General features: G+C 51.1%; 1 protein-coding gene across 5 annotated transcripts in view; it reads right to left on the bottom strand.

The window, feature by feature from the left end:
* Positions 1-24,456, bottom strand: part of LOC140189039 (latent-transforming growth factor beta-binding protein 3-like) — a 407,830-nt gene that overhangs the window by 93,169 nt on the left and 290,205 nt on the right. For 4 of the 5 annotated variants that reach the window (XR_011883435.1, XM_072245724.1, XM_072245722.1 and 1 more), the window contains exons 2-4: positions 14,064-14,315; positions 11,661-11,866; positions 5,146-5,248 (exon numbers count right to left, since the gene is read on the bottom strand). Coding sequence is in view for 4 of the 5 variants with exons in the window: in XM_072245724.1 (XP_072101825.1) it covers positions 5,146-5,248; positions 11,661-11,866; positions 14,064-14,315 (561 nt within the window). In the remaining variant the exon portion in view is untranslated. The remainder of the gene's footprint in view (positions 1-5,145; positions 5,249-11,660; positions 11,867-14,063; positions 14,316-24,456) is intronic. The other variant, XM_072245725.1, reaches the window with a different exon arrangement.

The raw sequence follows: 24,456 nt of genomic DNA, 5'->3' as shown, positions 1-24,456 counted from the left end.
GAGGGAGTGAGGAGGGAGTGTCACACTGAGGGAGAGGTGGTACGGAGGGAGTGTCAATCTGAGGGGGGGCGGTGAGGAGGGAGTGTCACACTGAGGAATGGGCAGTGAGGAGGGAGTGTCACACTGAGGCAGAGGTGGTGAGGAGGGAGTGTCAATCTGAGGGGGGGGCGGTGAGGAGGGAGTGTCACACTGAGGAATGGGCAGTGAGGAGGGAGTGTCACACTGAGGCAGAGGTGGTGAGGAGGGAGTGTCACACTGAGGGAGGGGCCGTGAGGAGGGAGAGTCACACTGAGGGAGAGGCGGTGAGGAGGGAGTGTCAGGCTGTGGGAGGGGCGGTGAGGAGGGAGTGTCACACTGAGGGAGGGGCGGTGAGGAGGGAGAGTCACACTGAGGGAGAGGCGGTGAGGAGGGATTGTCAGGCTGTGGGAGGGGCGGTGAGGAGGGAGTGTCACACTGAGGGAGGAGCGGTGAGGAGGGAGCCCCATCAGGTTATGAGAAGCTCACCAATACAGAATCGGTCTGTGGGATCCCACGGTCCGTTCTGGTCCCAAGCACTGGCCCTAAGTTCCATCTCATTGTTGCTTCTCCCCGCACCGTGTGCTGCATTGACTGGCAACCTTGCCAGTTCTTCAGCACTTGTTTGTCTTTTCACAGACCCACGCAAGGGGCCGGCTGGATTCGAACCCGGGACCCCTCCCTTCGAAGTCTGGTGCTACACAAGTCATGCCTTCTGGGAAATCCTCCATACGCCCTGAAGGATTGATTATAAACACGGCAGGAGATCGCTCTACCACCTCCCTTTCAGAGTCAGAGAGAGAGAGAGGGAGTGTCTTAGAATAATAGTCTGCTGGCTTCTGTCATCTCTTTCCCTTTATAAACCTGCACTTTAGACTTGATTGCTTCCAGCACCTTTATCAAGTCATCAGGCAGAGCTATGACTTGTCAGCTAAAGAATTCAGCTCGGCTGCAAGCCCAACAGCCACCCTGTGTGCCTTCTGCCAAGTCCAGCACAGAGCCAGCTCTGGCGGGCCACGAGAGCCCCCGGGGTGGGGGGGGAGCTCGCCCCTCTCCGGAGGCTGCCCCATCCTTCGGAGATTGCGGAACGAGTCCGCCATCTCTCCCTGTCGGCCCTCGTCATTGTCCTGTTGTCGCCAACGGCGGGACTCGATCTCCCTGCCAGCTACAGCCTACTGGCTTGATTTCCTATTGACGCTGGGAGATTTTTATAAGGTCTGAGCAGTGCAAAAAAAAAGAGGAAAACAAACTTTAAAAGCATGATGTAGACTTAGGGACTGGACAAGGATTGGGAACTTTCCCTCTGTTAAAAAAAAAGAGGGAGAATAAAATTCTAAAATACGTTAATAGGGGTAACACCATGGCTTAGCGGTTAGCGCAACACTATTCCAGCTTGGCGCATCGTCAATTCGTGCACCATCTGTGAGGAGTTTGCACGTTCTCCTCCCGTGCCTGGCTAGGTTTCCTCCGGGTGCTCTGGTGTCCTCCCACAGTCCGAAGATGGACCGGCTGGTGGGTTAATTGGTCGTTGTAAACTGTCCCGTGATTAGGCCGGGGTTAATTACGACGAGGCCAGCCACTGTCGTGTCATCCGCAAACTTGAGGACACAGCTTGAGCTGGATCCCGCGACGCAGTCTCGGGGAGCGTCAGTGCTCGGCGTAACGTGACGAGAGATGTTGCCGCCCGCACGGACTGACCGCGGCCTTACTGTTAACGAGTCCAGTATCCAGTTGCCCGAGGGAGGTGTGGAGGCCCAGCGAGGACAGTTTCCTCACCGGCTTCTGGGCTACGATGGCGTTAAGCGCCCAAAACTGAAGTCTACAGACAGCAGCCTGGCGGGTGAGACCCCATTTTCCAGGTGGGACGGGACAGAGCGGAGGGCAGAAGCTATTTCGTCGTCAGCGGGTTGATCCACACTGGGAGCTGTGGGGCAGGGTCGTGGCCATCCCAGGCCTGGCCATGTCTGCTCGCCCACCAGTGCCTTTGCGGGGGCCCTCAAGAGACCATCTGAGCCCAACACTGTCACTACCCCCAGGATCGAACCGCAATCCCCTCGCTTGCAGCCTGCCCTCCGTCACGCCGGCAGAGGCTCTCTTGTAGAACTGGGGGACACGATGCAGATGTACTGAAGGGGACAGAGAAAGCAATGAGTCCTTTCTCTATCACACTCCCTCTTTCCCCCTTTCACCCTCCTCCCGCTTTCTCACTCACACTCCCTATATCCCTTTCTCTCTCTCCATCCCCCTCTCTCTTTCCCCCTCTCTCTCCTGCTCTCTCCTCTGTCCCTCTCTCCCTGGTCTCTCTCTGCATTTATCTCCCTCCCCCTCCCTTTCTGTCTGTCTGTCTGTCTCTACCCTCCTTTCTCTCTCTTCCCCCTCTCTGTCTCTCCCTCTACACCCCACCCTCTCTCTCTTCCCCTCTCTCTCTCTCTCTCCCCTCCTATCTGACTCACTAACCCTCTCTTTCCCCATCTCCCCCTCCCTCTTCCCCTCTCTCCTCCTCTGCCTCTCCATCTCCTGTCTCTCTCTCTCTACCCCTCTCTGTCTCTCTCCCCCCTCTGTCCTCCCCTCTCTCTGTCTGTCTGTCTCCTCTTCTCTGTCTGTCTCTCTCTCCCTCTAGCCTCCACCCTCTCCCTCCCCTCATCTCTCTCTCTTCCCTTCACTGCCCCTCTTTCTCTCTCCTCCTCTCCCCCTACACCCCCTCTCCCCCCCTCCCCCCCCCTCCAACCCCACCCTCCCCTCAACAACGAGCTCAATCTGACTGCTTGGCCTTCCTTCCACATTCCATTGCAACCCGGTTTTAAAAAAATACGTTATTATTTCTCTCCCCGGCATTTGCTTGGGGGAGGGGGGGGGCTGTCAGCCCCCAACTCCGAGAGAGAGAGCGAGGCGCCCCGCCACTTCGGGGCCGCGGCCCCCGCTTTCCACCCGGCCTCGCGCTCTCGGGGCCCCCACGCCCACCTCGTGGAGGTCATGCACTGAGGGAGCGGGGAGTACGGGGGTGGGGGGGGGTTTGCGGGGGGACCGGCTCCAGCCTTTCCCCAAGGTAACGCTATCCCAGGACAGCCCGAGAGCAGGGGCTTGGCGAGGACCCACGCCGTTCTCTCTGCTCGAAACCCCAGGATCCCAGGGGCCCTCACACTTCCATGGAGGGCTCCGACATCTGGGGCTCGGGGTGGGGGGGCGGTTTATGGGGAGAATGCGGTGTTTACTCTAGATTCCTTTCCTCGTTGTCTCCACGCTTTCCTCTCTGGTTCCGCGAACAATACAGCAGGAATTCGTTCAATCTGCCTGGTTATTGCTCTTGGCCGAGCGCCCAGGAATTTCATCACTGGGAAAGCATCAAGGAATTTTCTAGCCACAGCTTTTCTCTGATATACCTCGCATTCCCTGCCGCGGCGCGCTGATAGACCTCCGTGTTCGACTGTGACAGGGTGAAATAACCCACATTCCTTACGGCGATATCGGATTCGGAATCTGGTTTAATATCGCTGGCGCATGTGGTGAAATTTGTTAACTTTGTGGCAGCAGTACATAATATAGAGAAAAAGACTGTGAATTACTGTAAATATATAAAATAGTTAAATTTAAATAAGTAGTTCAAAAACAGAAATAAAAAATTAGTGAGGTACTGTTCATGGGTTCAGTGTCCATTCAGAAATCGGACGGCAGAGGGGAGGAAGCTGTTCCTGGATCACTGAGGCTCCTGTACCTTCTTCCTGATGGTAGCAATGAGAAGGGGGCATGTCCTGGGTGATGGGGGGTCCTTAGTGATGGACAACACCTCTCTGAGGGACCGCTCCTCGAAGATGTCCTGGATACCACGGAGGCCGGTGCCCGTGATGGAGCTGACTGAGTTTACAACTCCCTGCAGCTTCCTCGCCTGTCAGTGCCTCCAGCTGAACTTTCTGTGTGTTTCCCCCTAGCCGTCAGTCCGTGGTTTTTGTATTGCTGCGTGCTCTTTGTTTGTTTTTATGCCCCACGTGCTCCTGTCCCCACCCCTGCTCTACTCCGGCCCCTGTATCACTGAGTACTCCCTCTCTCACCGGTTTCCCATTATCACCTGTATTGCTGTCACCTGGGTCTCATTGTGCTCCACCTATCATCTGCCTCTCTGGTTATTGCTCAGTGTATTCCAGTCCTGTGTTTTCACCTGTTCATTCATTGCCAGGTTGTGCCGGTGAATTTTCCTGAGCCTTTCCAGTATTAATGTCCAAAATTTGAGTATCGACCCTGCCTGTTCGCTGACCCTGATTTCGCCTGTTCGCTGACCCCGATTCCACCAGTTTCTCTTGATTGTTCTGGTTTTTTGACTCTGCCTGTTTCCCGATTCCGGTTTTTGGATTCCTCTGGCTGTTTCCATCCCGGCCTGAACTTTGACGCCGACTTTGTTCGCCCCTCGGGATTTGTGACTCCGTAAATATCACAGTGCGTGCTCGGTAACCGGCCTGCGATGGGGGCCCCCGCTCCAGCGCCCTGACGTAGCCGTGGCGCATCTGTGGAATCCGTTGCCGCGGGCGGCTGTGGAGGCCAGGTCACTGGGTATATTTACGGCAGAGGTTGATAGATTCTTGATCGGTCCGGGGAGAGGGGGCAAGAGATTGGGGCTGGGACGCAAAAATGGATCGGCCATGATGAAATGGTGGCGCAGACTCGACGGGCCAAATCTGCTCCTACATCTTACGGTCATACCCACAACATAACACCCAAACTTCACGATGGCATGCTGAGAGAAACAAGCGTAAAGGAGAACGAAATGACTGTTACTCCGGATCAGAAGAACGCCGTTAAGCGTAAAGAACGCAATGAAAGAGCACAAAAATACATAAAGAGCAATGCACAATCTGAGCACAATGCACTGTTACATATTGTACGCGGGGCTGACTGCACGCACGTTCAGAGACGCTGGGTGACGTGTACGCAGCCAAGGTGGGGCGGGTCAGCCTGACATCTCGGTGGGGGGGGGGGAGTAAAAGTGTTTCCGAGTCTGGTGGATGCCGCGAAGCCCTGGGGGGGGCGGGGGCGTGGGACGGACAGTCCGTGAGCGGAGTGGGCGGGACTTCAATCAATCACCCAAGTCCTCCCCCCCCCCCCCCCGCCATCGCCCCGGCACTTTGCCGGCGTACTCACAGTGCTGTTGCCGACATTTGTTGCAGTTGTTCAAGCCCCACGAGGCCCCCACACTTCCGCAGCAGTCCTCCTCCTTGGTCAGGCCCGGCAGCGGGTTACTGCACTGTAAAGCAGACGCGGGCATCCCAGCGTCAGTGCGGGTTGGAGAACCCGGGGAACACCAACCCCCGCTACGCCACCAAAGGGGAAACCTCTCGCCTCCCCCCCCCCCCACCCCCGGCCAATCCAGCCCACCACATTTAATTAACAAAGCCGGCTAAAGTTAGAAGTCGAGCTGCCCCCTCCAGTCCGTGTTACACCGCACGCTGTCGGAGCTGCGCTGCCAGGATAATCAAGGACCCGACCCACCCAGCCAACACACTCTTCGTCCCTCTTCCCTCCGGGAGAAGGCTCAGGAGCTTGGAGACTCGTACGGCCAGATTTGGGAACAGCTTCTTTCCAACTGTGATAAGACTGCTGAACGGATCTTGACCCGGATCTGGGCCGTACCCTCCAAATATCCGGATCTGCACCTCGGTTTTTTTGCACTACCTTACTTCCCATTTTTCTATTTTCTATTTATGATTTATAATTTAAATTTTTAATATTTACTAATTTTTACTATTTTTAATATTTAATATTTATAATCCAGGGAGTGGGAAGTGCAGAATCAAATATCGCTGTGATGATTGTACATTCTAGTGTCAATTGTTTGGCAACAATAAAGTATAAAGTATATGCAGTAGGGATGGATTAATTACTAAATTTTATTTAATCTTACTTCGTGATACGGTGCGAAGTAGGCCTCTCAGCCCCGATTTAATCCTAACCCGATCGCAGGACGATGTACAGGGACCAATTAACCTGCTCGGTATATCTTCGAACTGTGGGGAGGGACCCGGAGGACATTCCCCGGGGAGGACGGACAGAGGCTCCTTGCGTAGGGCCCCGAAATTGAACTCCGACCATCCGGCGTCCCCCGAGCCGCGAACCGCTACGCGACTGTGGAGTGGACACCCTTTCCCGCTCTCTTACCCGCCAATCATCTTCATCTGCCACCCCCCCCCCCCCACCCATTGGCACAGGAGGCCATTCGGCCAGTCTGGTCAATGCCAGCTCCGGGCAGAGCAATTCCATCGGTCCTGTTCCCTCCCCACCCCTCAAACCTCAAAGTTCAGAGTAAACTTATTACCAAGTACTCCGAGATTCATTTTATAAGGACGATAGAATCAGTGAAAAACTACACACTAACAAAGGACCAATGTGCAAAAGACAAACTGCGCAAAACCAAAAAGAAATAATAATAATAATAATAAATTAAAGAGTAATAACTAATATTGACTACATCAGTTGGAGAGAGTTGAAAGTGAGTCTGCCCAGTTGAGGGATCGGGTGAGTGAAGTTACTCACGCTGGTTGAGGGGTAATTTTCCGGAAGGAGGAGGAGAAGATGGCAGCGCGACGCAGCGCGCGCGGCCACTCCGGTGAATGGTATTAGTTATGTGTCAAGTAGGGGACCGTGCACAATTCTGATTTGATGGAGACGGGCGTGAGAGCACAGAGGAACATTTGGAAACTTCTGGAATGCCTGCTTCGCTGCCACTGCTACTGTGTGGTAACCGGAATCTCCGGAGCAGAAGGCCCCAAATCCTCGGCTTTGCTTGTTTCAGCGGCCGGGGAGAGGTCGAAGGCGCTCGGCAGAGGATGGCGCTCGGGCGGCTGTATCGGAGGGGCTGGTCGGAAGCCCGAAGTTTTCGGACGGACGGACTCAGTGTCGGCTGCTTCCAAGGCATCGGCAAGTTGACGGTGCCTGGAGGTTTATGGCAGGGAGTTTCTCCCTTTTGCCGCCTGCTATCGGGGACTCGGGAGTCGATCGACTCAGGGGACTTTGAGACTTTTTTTTTACTGTGCCCATGGTTTGTTCTTCATCAAATTATGGTATTGTTTTGCACTGCTGTAACTATATGTTATAATTATGTAGTCTTTGGTTTGTCCTGTTTTTTTTTGTGATATCACTCTGGAGGAACATTGTATCATTTCTTAATGCATGCATTTCTAAATGACAATAAACGAGGACTGAGTGTCCTCAATCTTAAAAAAAAACTGTTCCTGACTCTGATGGTGTGAGGCCTGAGGCTCCTGTACCTCCTTCCTGATAGCAGCAGCGAGAAGGGAGCGCGGCCTGGATGGTGCGGTGGGCTCTTTGACGATGGACGTAGCTTTCTCGTAGCCGCGCTCCTTGCAGAAGACGCTCCAAGCTGGGGAGAGCTTTTCCTGTGATGAACTGAGCTGTATCCGTCACTGTAGCAAGCTCTCCTCCCTATTGGCCCTGGGGTACTGCACAGGTTCTCTCTCTCTCTCCTCACATCAACTCCTCCTTTTGTTACTTGGCTGTATTAAGCAATAGATTAGATTAGATTATGAGGACACTCAGTCCTCGTTTATTGTCATTTAGAAATGCATGCATTAAAAAATGATACAATGTTCCTCCAGAAAGATATCACAGAAACACCGGACAAACCAAGACTAAAACTGACAAAACCACATAATTATAACATATAGTTACAACAGTGCAAAGCAATACCGTAACTTGATAAAGATCAGACCATGGGCACGGTAAAAAAAAAAAGTCTCTAAGTCCCGATAGACTCATCATCTCACACAGACGGCAGAAGGGAGAAACTCTCCCCGCCATGAACCTCCAAGTGCCGCCAACTTGCCGATGCAGCACCATTGGAAGCACCCGACTGCAGCGGACTCTGAGTCCGTCCGAAAACTTCGAGCCTCCGACCAGCCCTCTGACACCGAGCACCATCTCTGCCGAGCGCTTTGACCCAGCCCCGGCTGCCGAGCAACAGGCAAAGCCGAGGACTCGGGGCCTTCCCCTCCGGAGATTCTCGATCACACAGTAGCAGCGGCAGCGAAACAGGCATTTCAGAAATCTCACCAGATGTTCCTCCGTGCTTCTCACGTCCGTCTCCACCAAATCAGGATCGTGCACGGCAGCCTACTTGATAAATAACGGACGTCACCACTGGAGTGGCCGCTGCGAGCTGCGTCGCACCGCCATCTTCTCCTCCCTCCTCCTGTAACTAGGTAAGCGACTGGTACGCCTTTGGAGAGTGGTCAGAAACCTAAAGACCCAGGGGGAAATTTATACGGTCAAAGGTTCAAAGTGCATTTATTATCAAAGTGCCTATGCAGCATACAACCCTGAAATCTGTCTTCTCCAGATAGCCGTGGAGCAAAGAAAAATATCGGACATCAGAACCCCCTCTCCCCCCACGCGCTAAAAAAAATCCTGCAAACAGCAACAGGACAAACAGAAAATCAACAGGCATATGGATTCAGCTCAGTGTTCATTATCTGCAGCCCGTCCCGATTCAAAAATTGCCCAAACGTAGTGGTAAGAGAGAGCGGTCAGAGCGAGAGTCCATATCTTCAATCCGGGGTCGATTAAACCTTGCTACTGCGCCGTCCGCCGACAGCATCGGGGGAGGGAGAGAGCACTCGAGCGCGAGGAGCTGCCCTCAAGAGCAGCGGGTGGGAGACGGCCACGGGCAGGCAGCGGTGAGCCGAGAGGCCGGTAGGCGGCGCAGAACGCTGGCTCACCCCCCCCCCTCCCCGCATCCGACCTCGGCGATTTCAACCCTCCTCGGCGGGAGGCAGCGGCAGTGGGCAGACTCCGCGCGGGCAGCGCCAGAGGTCAGCGTTGAGTCCGGGTCTGTGAAATGGTGGGGCAGCTCACCTACAACATTGTAAATATCACCAACGCTGCCTACGCCACTGAAAGTGTCAGTGCAGCTTTGAAACTTTCTCTTCCCGAAGAAGCTGCCTGGCCTCACAGAGTCCTTTTGCCCTCTGAGTCAGTGCCAACGGTCAAAGTCCGCAGATTAAAACTAATCTCATTCCACCCGTTCCAACATGTCAGTCCACTCTCTTGTTATACGTCCTTTCAAAATGTTAGACAATTCAAAGGAAAACATGAGATACGAGCTTAACTTAAACTTAACTTAAATCTTTTACTTTAAACAAGTCGCACACGTGTCACATGTTTTTTTAACTTTATTCGTTTACGGTACACGGGCGTCGCCAGCTAAACCAGCATTTATCGCCCATCCCTAGTTGCCCCTGAGAAGGCGGTGATGATCTGCCTTCTTGAACCACTGCCGTCCCTGAGGTGTAGGGACACCCACAGTGCTGTCAGGGAGGGGATTCCATGATTTTGACCCAGCGACAATGAAGGAACGGTGATGTGGTTCCAAGTCAGGATGGTGAGTGACCTGGAGGGGGATTTCCAAGTGGTGGTGTTCCCAGGTATCTGCTGTTCTCGTCCTTCTAGATGGTGGTGGTCGTGGGTCTGGAAGGTGCTGCCTTAGGAACTTTGGTGTGTTGTTGCAGTGCATCTTGTAGATAGTACACACTGCTACAACTGTCTGTCGATGGTGGGGGGATTGGACACGTGTGGAAGGGGTACCAATCGAATGGGCTGCCTGGTACTGGATGGTGTTGAGCTTCTTGAGTGTTGATGGAGCTGCACTCACCCAGGCGAGTGGCGAGTATTCCATTACACTCCTGACCTGAGCCTTGCAGATGGTGGACAGGCTTTCGGGAATCAGGAGGTGAGTTACACGCCGCAGGATTCCTGGCCTTTGACTTGCTCTGGTAGCCATGGTGTTTATATGGCTAGACCAGTTCAGTTTCCTGTCAATGGTCACCCCCAGGATAGCAGGCGGGCATCATGACGTACATCACTTATTTTTGCATAAAATCCATAACAGATTATTTAAATGAACAAGAATGCTTAATTAAATAGTCGTTCGTTCGTTATGTGCCTTGTCACAAGACGTGGGCCATCGTGGTCTTTGAGCACAATTGTTCTGTGCAAATTTTTCTACGGACGTGACCCGCCATTGCCTCCTTCTGTCTTTACAAGACGGGTGACACCCCAGCCGTTATCAATACTCTTCAGAGATTGTCTGCCTGGCGTCAGTGGTCGCACAACCAGGACTTGTGATCTGCACCGGCTGCTCGTACGACCGTCCACCACTTGCTCCCGTGGATTCACCTGACCCTGATCAGGGAGCTAAGCAGGTGCTACACCTCGCCCAAGGGTGACCTGCAGGCTGGTGGTGGGAAGGAGCACCTCACACGTCCTTTGGTAGAGCCATATCTCCACCCCGCCACCCAAATTATACAATATATTTACAACATTACTCAACTATTAAATACACTACAGCCTCCTCTGCTGCCACGAAGAGGCCACACTCAGGTTGGAGGAGCAACACCTCATATTCCGCCTGGGTAGCCTCCAACCTGACGGCGTGAACATTGATTTCTCCAGCTTCCAGTAATTTCTTCCCCCTCCCCTTTTCGCTTCTTCCACTCCCTGTTCTGGCTCCCTCCTCACACCTTCTCTTCTCCTCACTCCCTCTGGGGCCCTTCCCTCCATGGTCAACTCTCCTCTCCTATCAGATTCTCTCTCCTTCAGCCCTTTACCTTTCCCACCAATCACCTCCCAGCTTCTTGCTTCATCCACCCCCAGCTTGTGCTCCTTCCCCTCCCACCTTATCCTGGCTCCTTTCCCCACCCCCAGTCCCGACGCGAGCTCAGCCCGAAGCGTCCTCCATAGACGGTCATCGTGGGCGACTTTGACCGGGGCGGCCTGCGGATAATGGGCGACACGGCGCCAGATCGAACTAGGACTGCGGAGAGCTGTGGGAGCCAAGTCGTTGGAAGCGCGTGGGTTCTTAAATGCTCAGTGGGTTAAGGGTTGCCGAGAAGGCAGGAGAAATGGGTTTGAGGCAAAAAAAAATTGGCCATTAGGACTCACGGCCTAATTCTGCTGCCATACCCTCAGTGGCCACTCCTGTGCCTCATAAAGTAGACAGAGAGCATACGTGCTGTCCGTGGTCTTCTGCTGCTGTAGCCCGTCCACTTCACGGTTCGATGTGTTGTGCGTTCAGAGATGCTCTTCTGCACACCGCTGTTGTAATGGGTGGTTATTTGAGTTACTGTCGCCTGAACCAATCTGGCCATTCTCCCCTGACCTCTCTCATTAGCAAGGCGTTTTCACCCACAGAACTGCCGCTCACTGGATGTTTGGTTCATCGCGCCATTCTCTGTAAACTCCAGAGACCGTTGTGCGTGAAGATCCCAGGAGATCAGCAGTTCCTGGGATACTCAAGCCACCCCATCTGGCACCCTCAGCCATCCCGCGGCGAACGTCGCGTTTCTTCTCCATTCTGTACAACAGACACGAAACACCGGAGGAACTCAGCAGCATTTCGGGAAACCAATAAACAATCGACACTTCGGGGGCCGAGACCCCTCGGTCAGGGCTGCGGCCCAGTCTGACGTCTGGTCTGGACAACAACTGAACCTCTTGACCGTGTCGGCATGCTCTTACGCACCGGGTCGCTGCCGTGACCGGACATTTGCGTCAACGAGCAGGCGTACCGAGCAAAGTGGCCTCGGCATCTTATTACCTTACCGGCCAAATGGCCCCGTGCGCGAGCGGGCAAAGAGGGGTCTTACCGTCTTTGGCAGGGTTTCCTGGAAGCAGCGCCCCAGCTTCTTCTGGGAGGTGGGGAGAGTCCTTGGGGGGTAATGGTTGACCTTCTGCACGGGCGTCAGGACCTTCTGCTCGCCCAGGTGGCCGTCGATGGTGGAGACGCGGTGGATCTGGACGGTGGCTTCCGGAGGGTGACGCACGTGGAGGTTAATGACCGGCTGGAGCTGCGCTGGAATAACGGAACATTTCCTGTCACAGGGAGTCCGGTCGGATGTGCCCCACCCGGTCCGAGGGCTTCCCTACGCTGGTCTGGTGCTCCTCCTACCTCCCTCCACGTGTGGCAACCCTGGCTGGGCTCTCCTGCCCGCAGCTGACCGCCCCCACCCCCCCCCCCCCAGGGGAGCGAGCCCCCACCTAACCCCCACCTCCTCAACATGTCTCACGGCCTGGACCGGGCACGCGAGGCGTTTTCAGGATGGGCGGCCAGAATCTGTTAATGTATATCCATTTTAAGGACAGTCTTGAAAATGAGAGAGAGGGCGTTGTAGGGGCCCACAGAGTGAAGTCTGGAGCTCAGGGGCTGGCAGGCCAAAGGCCACGGGCCGAGGAGACATTAAGTTCTCTCAGGGTGAAGCAAATTCCTCCTCGCTCTCTTAACTTCTTCCTTTCTCTTCCTTCCTCTCTCTCTGTCTCTGTCTCTGCCTCTCACACCCCCTCTCCCTCCTCTTCTCTCTTTCTGCCTCTCTATCTCCACCCTCTCTCTCTCCCTGCCTCTCCCTCCTCACCCATTCATTCTATTCCCCCACTTTATCTCAAACATAATTCTTTCCGTTTCACCTCCCTTCTCTGCCCATCCCCTTCTCTCTCTCCGTATCCCCTCTCCCTCTGTCCTTCCTTCCTTTCCCTTTCCTCCTCCATTTCTCTCCCTCCCCAGCCGCTGGCTTTGTCTATTTGTCTTCGCTCTCTCTAACTCTTCTCAGTTTGACTTCCGTTGTCCTTATCTCTGTTTCGAACTCTTGTGCTCTCTCCCTTTTTCCCTGCCCACTCTATGCCCTTCCCACTTCATATTGGACCCTCTGAGTTTCTCCTTCCCTTGTGCTCTCTCTTCCCCTCCTTCCGACTCTCTCTCTCTCGCTCTCTCTCTGCCCCCTCTCCCTCTCTACTACCCCACTCTCTCTCACACAGTCAACGTTACACCGGTTGCAAGCCCAGCTGTGAAAGGAGCAAGGCCGGCCGGACATGGGGCTGGGAACCCCGTCCCGTGAAAACCCGGCGCGGCAGAAACGCCAACGGAAGCTCCAAAGGGCTCGTCCCTGGGAGCGGACGGAGCTTTGGTGGGCTCCACCTGGGGACGGCTCGAAGGGCTGGCCCAGAACAGAGGACTCTGGTTGGTTGGGGTGACAGGGCTTAAGATGAAGAAGAACTAATTGATATAGTCACAGTGATGAAAAAAGGCCCTTTGGCCCATCTGGCCCATGCTGGCCAACTTGCCCATTCTGTTTCCTCCCGCCGCATAACCCATTGTGTTCTAAACCTGTCCACAGATTAGGAAGGCACTTGCCTCGAACGCTTCCTCCGTCAGCTCATTCTATGTACTGACCACCCTCTGCGTACAGAAGAAGGCGCCTCTCCCGCCATCCCGATTAAATCTTCCCTCTCTCACCTTAAAACCTCTGCCTGTGCAGGGAGGTAATACTGAGGCTTTATGAAGCACAGGTGAGGCCTCACTTGGAGCACTGCGCTGAAGCCGGAGAGGGTTCAGGGGGAGGCTGACGAAAACAATGCCGGGATCGATGGGCTCGTTGTAGGAGGAGCGTTTGATGGCTCTGGGCCTGTACTCACTGGAATTCGGAAGAATGAGGGGTGGCCTCGTTGAAACCTGTCGAATCCTGAGAGGCCTCGATAGAGTGGGTGCGGGGAGGATGATTCCTGTGGTGGGGGGAGTCTAAGACCAGAGGGGACAGCCTCAGAATAGAGGGCCGTCCTTTTAGAGCAGAGATGAGGAGAAAGCTCTTTCGCCAGGGAGTGGTGAGTCTGTGGAACTTGCTGCCACGAGTGTCTGTGGAGGCCAAGCTTCTATGTATATTTAAGGTAGAGGCTGACAGATTCTTGATCGGTTGGGGCGTGAAGGGATATGGGGAGAAGGCAGGAGATTGGGGGCTGGGAGGGAAAATGGATCCGCCATGATGAAATGGTGGAGCAGACTTAATGAGACAAATGGCCAAATTCTGCTCCAATACCTTATGGTCTTGTGACCTCGTTCTTTCTTTCCACCCCTGGCGTACAATCAGCCGACCTATCCATGCCCCCCCCAGTGCTTGGCAGAGAACCCCCCAGTGAGGGTCAGAGGTCGTCGTTGAGAGCTGATTTAAGCGGACGGCAGAGGGAAGAGAAGCCTTTACCTTCCGACCCGCGGTGCTGCCCACCTGAGTATGGGATGCCCGGGATGAACTTGGCCAAGGTGTGCTCATCGGGCGTGAGCTGGAGGGTGAAAACCGAGTGCTTGTAGGTCTCGGCCGTCTTGTCGGTCGGCTGCTCCGCCGGGGCGGGCTGCTGGGCGTGCTGGGCCTTGCCACTGGCGGGGATCTGGCAGAACTTGCCGGTGAAGTGCGCCGGGCACTGGCAGCGGTTGCGGGAGGTGCACTGCCCGCCGTTCATGCAGGGCAGCGGGCACACGACTGCAAGACCAAGCGAGAACGGAACAGTCAGCTCTTTGAGAGAACAGCTGCCCTCCCCCACCCACCCCCACCACCTTAACATCCGGGACGGGCGAGAGAGCGGCTGGGCGGGAAACGCCCTGCCCCTCGACCTCTCATTCTGAACCGTAACCACACCAACATCTTCATACACAACGAACCTACAGTTGACACACTGTAATCTGGAGGAATTTAGAAGATTGAGGGGGGATGTTATTGAAATGTATAAAATTCTAAAGGGATTGGACAGGCTAGATGCAGGAAGATTGTTCCCGATGTTGGGGAAGTCCAGAACGAGGGGTCACAGTTTGAGGATAAAGGGGAAGGCTTTTAGGACTGAGATGAGGAAAAACTTCTTCACACAGAGAGTGGTGAATCTGTGGAATTCTCTGACACAGGAAACAGTTGAGGCCAGCTCATTGGCTATATTTAAGAGGGAGCTAGATATGGCCCTTGTGGCTAAAGGGATCAGGGGGTATGGAGAGAAGGCAGGTACAGGGTTCTGAGTTGGATGATCAGCCATGATCATACTGAACGGCGGTGCAGGCTCGAAGGGCCGAATGGCCTACTCCTGCACCTATTTTCTATGTTTCTATGTTTCTAACCCAGCAGGTCAGGCAGCATCAATGCAGAGAATTGCCCGGCCTGTATTTAGGGTCAAGACTGTTCATCCGATAGGGTGGTAAAGAATGCTTTCAGATGAACAAGCCTTCAACTGGATCAGCCACGATGGAATGGTGGAGCAGACTCGATGGGCCAAATGGCCTAATTCTGCTCCTATATCTCACGGCAAATCAAAGTATTGTGTATGGGAGATGGGAGTCGCGCAAGACGTTGGTGAGGCCGAATTTGGAGTACTGAGTGCTGGTCTGGTGACCTACTTAGAGGAGAGATGTAAAATGAGGTTGAAAGAGCATAGAGAAAATTCACAAGGACGTTGAAAGGTCCGAGGACCCGGGTTATAAGGAAAGGTTGAACAGGTTAGGACTTTATTCCTTAGAATGTAGTAGATTGAGGGGAGATTTGATAGAGCTATACGAAATTATGAGGGGTATAGACAGGGTAAATGAAAGCAGGCTTTTCACACTGAAAGTGAGTGGGACAACAACCAGAGGTTATGGGTTAAGGGTGAAAGGTGACAAGTTTAAGGGGAACATGAGGGGAAACTTCTTCACTCAGAGGGTGGTGAGAGTGTGGAACGAGCTGCCAGCGCTTCTGGTGCAGGTGAGCTCGATTTCAACGTTGAAGAGAAGTTAGGACGGGTACATGGATGGCAGGGGTACGGAGGGTGACGGTTCCGGTGCAGGTCGATGGGAGGAGGGACTTTAAATGGCTCAGCATGGACTAGATGGGCTGAAGGGCCTGTTTCTGCGCGGTGCTATCCTACGGCTCGTTGTGCACAGGGTCGCCTCCATCCGCCGATGCACGGAGGGCTACCTATGGGTGCGAGTGGGTGGGTGAATGGGGAGGGGGATCGTTTGGCTGTGATTTTGTTGCTGTGCTTGCTGTTCCGCTGAATGCGCTGAGGATGCCCGCAGGAAACAGAGTCTCAGGGCTCTATGTGGTGACATGTATGTACTCCGAGAACTTTGAACTTTGAACTTGGCTATTCTTTTGGCGCCAGACTGTGTGGCAACCCCAGTGGGCTGACCCCCGAGGTTGTGCTGGCTGTTAGCACAAAAGTCACATTTCACACCAATACTTCGATGGGAATCTGAGATAAAATGATAGATCTGAGCAAAACACACGACGATCTCAGCAGGTTAGCGAACGCCCATGGTGGGGAATGAACAGTCGACATTTCAGGCCCAGACCCTCATCGGCACTTGGTCAGGTTCTGATAAGGGGTCTTGGCCTGAAGTATCGGCCGTTTATTCCTCACCATAGATGCTGACTGACCCGAGGAGTTCCTGCAGTGTTTTGTGTCTGTTACTCCGGATTACTAGCAACTCCTGTGTATATAAATCAGATTCGGGATCTCCCTCATCCACTGAGTTCCCCCACACTTTTGCATCTTTCACCCGACTCCAGTGTCAGCAGTCCTTCCGTGTCTCCAGATATCGAGACAAAGAGAATTCCAGCTGGAGACAGTAGGCCTGAACAATCCACCCAATTAGACTACCATCAGACCAGCCCCACCCTAATTAGACCAGAACTATGATAAACTTATTTCTCATTCATTCCATACTCCCATTAAAATCCCGCCACCTTGACCATCACCCTGAATAAACAGTGACTCTGTACAGTTACACAGTAACCCTCACTCTGAATAAACAGTGACTCTGTACAGTTACACAGTGACCCTCACCCTGAATAAACAGTGACTCTATACAGTTACACAGTGACCCTCACTCTTAATAAACAGTGACTCTGTACAGTTACACAGTGACCCTCACCCTGAATAAACAGTGACTCTATACAGTTACACAGTGACCCTCACTCTTAATAAACAGTGACTCTGTACAGTTACACAGTGAGTGACCCTCACTCTGAATAAACAGTGACTCTGTACAGTTACACAGTGACCCTGTACAGTTACACAGTGAGTGACCGTCACCCTGAATAAACAGTGACTCTGTACAGTTACACAGTGACCCTCACTCTGAATAAACAGTGACTCTGTACAGTTACACACTGACGCTCATCCTGAATAAACAGTGATCTGTACAGTTACACAGTGACACTCACACTGAATAAACAGTGACTCTGTACAGTTACACAGTGAACCTCACCCTGAATACACAGTGATTCTGTACAGTTACACAGTGACAGTCACACTGAATAAACAGTGACTCTGTACAGTTACACAGTGACACTCACACTGAATAAACAGTGACTCTGTACAGTTACACAGTGAGTGACCCTCACACTGAATAAACAGTGACTCTGTACAGTTACACAGTGAGTGACCCTCACACTGAATAAACAGTGACTCTGTACAGTTACACAGTGACCCTCACCCTGAATAAACAGTGACTCTGTACAATTACACAGTGACACTCAGCTTGAATAAACAGTGTCTCTGCAGAGTAACACAGTGACGCTCACCCTGAATAAACAGTGACTTTCTACAGTTACACAGTGACCCTCACCCTGAATAAATAGTGACTCTGTACAGTTACACAGTGAGTGACCCTCACCCTGAATAAACAGAGATTCTGTACAGTTACACAGTGACACTCACACTGAATAGCAGTGACTCTGTACAGCTACACAGTGTGACCCTCACTCTGAATAAACAGTGACTCTGTACAGTTACACAGTGACACTCACACTGAATAAACAGTGACTCTGTACAGTTACACAGTGAGTGACACTCACCCTGAATAAACAGTGACTCTGTACAGTTACACAGTGAGTGACCCTCACCCTGAAGAAACAGTGACTCTGTACAGTTACACAGTGAGTGACCCTCACCCTGAATAAACAGTGACTCTGTACAGTTACACAGTGACCCTCACCCTGAATAAACAGTGACTCTGTACAGTTACACAGTGAGTGACCCTCACCCTGAATAAACAGTGACTCTGTACAGTCACACAGTGACCCTCACCCGGAATAAACAGTAACTCTGTACAGTTACACAGTGACCCTCCCCTAAATAAACAGTGACTCTATACAGTTACACAGTGAGTGACCCTCACTCTGAATAAACAGTGACTCTGTACAGTTACACAGTGAGTGACCCTCACCCTGAATAAACAGTGACTCTGTACAGTTACACAGTGAGTGACCCTCACCCTGAATAAACAGTGACTCTGTACAGTTACACAGTGACCCTCTCCTGAATAAACAGTGACTCTATACAGTTACACAGTGTGACCCTCACCCTGAATAAATAGTGACTCTGTACAGTTACACAGTGAGTGATCCTCACCCTGAATAAACAGTGACTCTGTACAGTTACACAGTGACCCTCCCCTGAATAAACAGTGACTCTATACAGTTACACAGTGTGACCCTCACCCTGAATAAGTAGTGACTCTGTACAGTTACACAGTGAGTGACCCTCACCCTGAATAAACAGTGACTCTGTACAGTTACAGAGTGAGTGACCCTCACACTGAATAAACAGTGACCCTGTACAGTTACACAGCGACCCTAGAAGCTGGCGGGTGTTGGGTGAGACTAGGTGAGGGGGCAGGCAGGTGTGTGGGTGAGGGTGGAGTAAAGTAGGAAGCTGGGAGTTGATTGGTAGAAGAGCTAAAGGGTTGAAGAAGAATGAGTCTGATAGGAGAGGAGCGTGGCCTATGGGAGAAAGGGAAGGTGGAGGGGAGCAAGTGGAGGTGTTGGGAAGTGAGGAGATGAGTGTCTGAATGTAAGATAAATGCATTCAGGAGGAGGGGAGAAGAAATAGCTAAGTTCTGAAGTGGAGGGGTTGAAGCTGTAGGTCAGCATTCTGCTTAGTTATTTGGAACTGCCATTTTTTTTTGGTTGTTTGTGTCAGGACTAAGGCAGCCTGACTAACAAGGCCACAATATGCAAGCAAGCTGGCAAAGAATATCAAAGTGGATAGTGGATTGTGGACTGACACAACATGTGGATAAACCTACAAGAAAAGTGGCTGTACTTGATCTGGTATTGGGAAATGAACCTGATCAGGTATCAGGTCTCTCAGTGGGCGAGTATTTTGGGGATTGTGATCACAATTCTATCTCCTTTACCATAACATTGGAGAGGGATAGGAACAGACAAGCTAGGGAAATGTTTAATTGGAATAAGAGGAAATATGAGGCTATCAGGCAGGAACTTGGAAGCATAAATTGGGAACAGATGTTCTCAGGGAAACGTACGTAAGAAATGTGGCAAATGTTCGTGGGATATTTGCGTGGGGTTCTGAGTAGGTACATTTCAATGGGACAGTGAAAGGATGGTAGGGTATAGGAACAGTGGTGTTGAAGGGCTGTTGTAAACCTAGTCAAGAAGAAAAGAAGAGCTTACGAAAGGTTCAAAAAACTAGGTAACGATAGAGATCTAGAAGATGATAAGTTTAGCAGGAAGGAGCTTAAGAATGGAATTAGGAGAGCCAGAAGGGGCCATAAGAAGGCCTTGGTGGACAGGATTAAGGAAAACCCCAAGGCATTCTACAAGTATGTGAAGAGCAAGAGGATAAGATGTGAGAGAATAAGACCAATCAAGTGTGACCGTGGAAAAGTGTTTATGGAAGCGGAGAAGATAGCAGAGGTACTTAATGAATACTTTGCTTCAGTATTCACTACGGAAAAGGATCTTGGCAATTGTAGGGATGACTTGCAATGGGCTGAGATGGTTGGGCATGTGAATATTAAGGAAGAGGATGGCAGGAGCTTTTGGAAAGCATCAAGTTGGATAAGTCACATGGACCGGACGAAATGTACCCCAGGCTACTGTGGGAAGCGAGGGAGGAGATTGCTGAACCTCTGGTGATGATTTTTGCATCATCAATGAGGACGGGAGAGGTTCTGGAGGATTGGAGGGTTTCAGACGTTGCTCCCTTATTCAAGAAAGGGAGTAGAGATATCCCAGGAAATTATAGACCAGTGAGTCTTACTTCAGTGGTTGGTAAGTTGATAGAAAAGATCCTGAGAGGCAGGATTTATGAACATTTGGAGAGGCATAATATGATTAGGAATAGTCAGCATGGCTTTGTCAAGGGCAGGTCGTGCCTTACGAGCCTGATTGAATTTCTTGTGGATGTGATGAAACACATTGATGAAGGTAGAGCCATAGATGTAGTGTATATGGATTTCAGCAAGGCATTTGATAAGGTTCCCCATGCAAGCCTTATTGAGAAAGTAAGGAGGCATGGGATCAAAGGGGACATTGCTTTGTGGATCCAGAACTGGCTTGCCCACAGAAGGCAAAGAGTGGTTGTAGTTGGATCATATTCTGCATGGAGGCCGCTGACCAGTGGTGTGCCTCAGGGATCTGTTCTGGGACCCCTACTCTTCGTGATTTTTATAAATGATGAGGGAGTGGAGGGATGGGTTAGTAAATGTGCTGATGACACAAAGGTTGGGGGTGTTGTGGATAGTATGGAAGGTTGTCAGTGGGCTGAGAAGTGGCAGATGGAGTTCAACCCAGGTAAGTGTGAAGTGGTTCATTTTGGTAGGTCAAATATGATGGCAGAATATAGTATTAATGGTAAGACTCTTGGCAGTGTGGAGGATCAGAGGAATCTTGGGGTCTGAGTCCATAGGACATTCAAAGCTGCTGTGCAGGTTGGCCCTGTGGTTTTAGATTAGATTAGATTAGATTCAACTTTATTGTCAGAGGGCCGTGCACAGGTACAAAGCCAATGAAATGCATTTAGCATCTGACCAGAAATGCAAACAATAGTGTTATTTGCAAAATAACGGCGAATAAAAAAGTGCTACAGCACACAAATATAAAAGTACTGAGACAGTACAATATGGGGGCAATACTGCTTAGTGCTGTGATGAGAGGTTCAGTACGGTCACAGCCTCAGGGAAGAAGCTCTTCCTGTGCCTGCTGGTGCAGGAGCGGAGGCTCCTGTAGCGCCTACCGGATGGGAGGAGAGTAAAAAGTCCATGGTTAGGGTGAGATGCATCCCTGATAATGCTTTTCGCCCTGCCCAGGCAGCATTTATGGTAGATGTTCTCAATGGTGGGCAATTGGGTGCCGATAATCCGCTGGGTAGTTTTCACCACACACTGGAGTGCTTTGCGGTCCGATACGGGACAATTGCCATACCACACTGAGACGCAGTTGGTGAGTATGCTCTCAATGGTACAGCAGTAAAAGTCCGTCAGTATCCTAGGGCAGAGGTAAGCTTTCTTCATGCTCTGCAGGAAATAAAGGCGCTGTTGTGCCTTTTTGATCAGGATGGAGGAGTTCAGGGACCAGGTGAGATCCTCAGAAATGTGAACACCAAGGAATTTGAAGCTTGATACACGCTCCACTACAGTTCCGTTGATGTAGATGGGGATGTGAGTGTGACTCCTGGCATGCCTGAAGTCCACAATGATCTCCTTCAGAAGACATACGGTGCATTGGCCTTCATCAATCATGGGACTGAGTTTAGGAGACAAGAGGTAATGTTGCAGCTATATAGAACCCTGGTCAGACCCCACTTGGAGTACTGTGCTCAGTTCTGGTCGCCTCACTACAGGAAGGATGTGGAAACCATAGAAAGGGTGCAGAGGAGATTTACAAGGATGTTACCTGGATTGGGGAGCATGCCTTATGAGAATAGGTTGAGTGAACTTGGCCTTTTCTCCTTAGAGCGACAGAGGATGAGAGGTGACTTGTTAGAGGTGTACAAGGTGATGAGAGGCATTGATCGTGTGGATAGTCAGAGGCTTTTCCCCAGGGCTGAAATGGCTAGCACAAGAGGGCATAGTTTTAAGGTGCTTGGAAGCAGGTATAGATGGGATGTCAGGGGTAAGTTTTTTACTCAGAGAGTGGTGAGTGCGTGGAATGGGCTGCCGGCAATGGTGGTGGAGGCGGATACGATAGGGTATTTTAAGAGACTTTTGGATAGGTACATGGAACTTAGAAAAATAGAGGGCTATGGGTAAGCCTAGGTAATTTCTAACGTAAGGACGTGTTCGGCACAGCTTTGTGGGCCGAAGGGCCTGTATTGTGCTGTAGGTTTTCTATGTTTCTAGTAAAAGTTTTTTCAAGTATGTAAAATTAAAAGAGAGATGAGGGTGGATATCGGACTGCTGGAAAACGAGGCAGGAGAAGTAATAATGAGAGACAAAGAGATGGCAGGTGAACTAAATGAATATTTTGCATCAGTCTTCACTGTGGAAGACACTAGCAGTATGCCTGATGTTGCAGTGTGTGAAGGAAGAGAAGTGGGTGCAGTTACTGTTACAAGAGAGAAGGTGCTCAGAAAACTGAAAGACCTAAAGGTACACAAGTCACCCGGACCAGATGAACTGCACCCTAGGGTTCTGAAAGAGGTAGTGTTAGAGATTAGCATTAGTAATGATGTTTCAAAAATCATTGGACTCTGGCATGGTGCCAGAGGACTGGAAAATTGCAAATGTCACTCCACTCTTTAAGAAAGGAGGAAAGCAGCAGAAAGGAAATTATAGGCCAATTAGCCTGACCTCAGTGGTTGGGAAGATGTTGGAGTGAATTGTTATGGACAAGGTGATGGAGTGCTTGGTGACACAGGACAAGATAGGACAAAGTCAGCATGGTTTTCTTTAGGGAAAATCCTGCCCGACAACCCTGTTGGAATTCTTTGAGGAGATTACAAGTAGGATAGATAAAGGGGACGCAGTGGATGTGGTATATTTGGACTTTCAGAAGGCCTTTGACAAGGTGCCACACATGAGGCTGCTTACCAAGTTAAGAGCCCATGGTATTACAGGAAAGTTACTAACATGGTTAGAGCATTGGCTGATTGGTAGGAGGCAGCGAGTGGGAATAAAAGGACCCTTTTCTGGTTGACTGCCAGTGACTAGTGGTGTTCTGCAGGGGTCGGTGTTGGGACCACTTCTTTTTATACTTGTATATAAATGATTTAGATGGTGGAATAGATGGCTTTGTTGCCAAGTTTGCAGAAGATTGGTGGAGGGGCAGGTAGTGTTGAGGAAACAGGTAGGATGCAGAGGACTTAGACAGATTAGGAGAATGGGCAAGAAAGTGGCAAATGAAATACAACGTTGGACAATGCATGGTCATGCACTTTGGTAGTAGAAATGAATGTGCGGCCTCTTTTCTAAACGGGGAGAAAATACAAGAGTCTGAGATGCAGAGGGACTTGGGAGTCCTTGTGCAGAACCCCCTGAAGGAGATCCACAATCTGTGTGGAGTGGTGATAACATCTCCTCCTCGCTGACGATCAACACTGGCGCACCTCAGGGGTGTGTGCTTAGCCCACTGCTCTACTCTCTCTATACCCATGGCTGTGTGGCTAGGCATCGCTCAAATACCATCTATAAATTTGCTGACGATACAACCATTGTTGGTAGAATCTCACGTGGTGACGAGAGGGCATACAGGAGTGAGATATGTCAACTAGTGGAATGGTGCCGCAGCAACAACCTGGCACTCAATGTCAATAAGACGAAAGAGCTGATTGTGGACTTCAGGAAGGGTAAGATGAAGGAACACATACCAATCCTCATAGAGCGATCAGAAGTGGAGAGAGTGAGCAGCTTCAAGTTCCTCGGTGTCAAGATCTCTGAGGCTCTAACCTGGTCCCAACATATCGATGTAGTTATAAAGAAGGCAAGACAGCGGCTATACTTCATTAGGAGTTTGAAGAGATTTGGCATGTCAACAAATACACTCAAAAACTTCTATAGTTGTACCATGGAGAGCATTCGGACAGGCTGCATCACTGTCTGGTACGGAGGGGCTACTGCACAGGACCGAAAGAAGCTGCAGAGGGTTGTAAATCAAGTCAGCTCCATCTTGGGCACTAGCCTACAAAGTGCCCAGGACATCTTTAGGGAGTGATGTCTCAGAAAGGCAGCGTCCATTACTAAGGACCTCCAGCACCCAGGGCATGCCCTCTTCTCACTGTTACCATCAGGTAGGAGGTACAGAAGCCTGAAGGCACACACTCAGTGATTCAGGAACGGCTTCTTCCCCTCCACTGTCTGATTCCTAAACGGGCACTGAACCCTTCGACACTACCTGACTTTTTTAATATATACAGTGTTTCTGTTTTTGCACATTTTTTAATCTATTCAATATATGTATATGGTAATTTATTTATGGTATATTTATTTATGTATATGGTAATTTATTTTTATTTTATGTATTTTTTTTTCTCTGCTAGATTATGTATTGCATTGAACTGCTGCTGCTAAGTTGACAAATTTCACGTCACATGCCGGTGATAATAAACCGGATTCTGAAGGTTATCTTGCAGTTTGAGTCAGTGGTGAGGAAGGCAAATGCCATGTTAGCGTTAGTTTCAAGAGGTCTAGAATACAAGAGCAGAGATGTGAGGCTTTATAAGGCACTGGTGGGGCCCCACCTTGAGTATTGTGAACAGTTTTGGGCCCCTCATCTTAGAAAAGATGTGCTGGCATTGGAGAGAGTCCAGAGGAGATTCACAAGGATGATTCTGGGAATGAATGGGCTATCACTTGAGGAACCTTTTGATGGCTCTGGGTCTGTACTCGCTGGCATTTAGAAGGATGAGGGGGGGGGA

Source organism: Mobula birostris, chromosome 28, assembly GCF_030028105.1.
Source record: "Mobula birostris isolate sMobBir1 chromosome 28, sMobBir1.hap1, whole genome shotgun sequence".
Lineage (NCBI taxonomy): Eukaryota > Metazoa > Chordata > Chondrichthyes > Myliobatiformes > Myliobatidae > Mobula > Mobula birostris.
The sequence above is the reverse complement of the archived record's forward strand: the minus strand, read 5'-3'. Positions and strand labels throughout refer to the sequence as shown.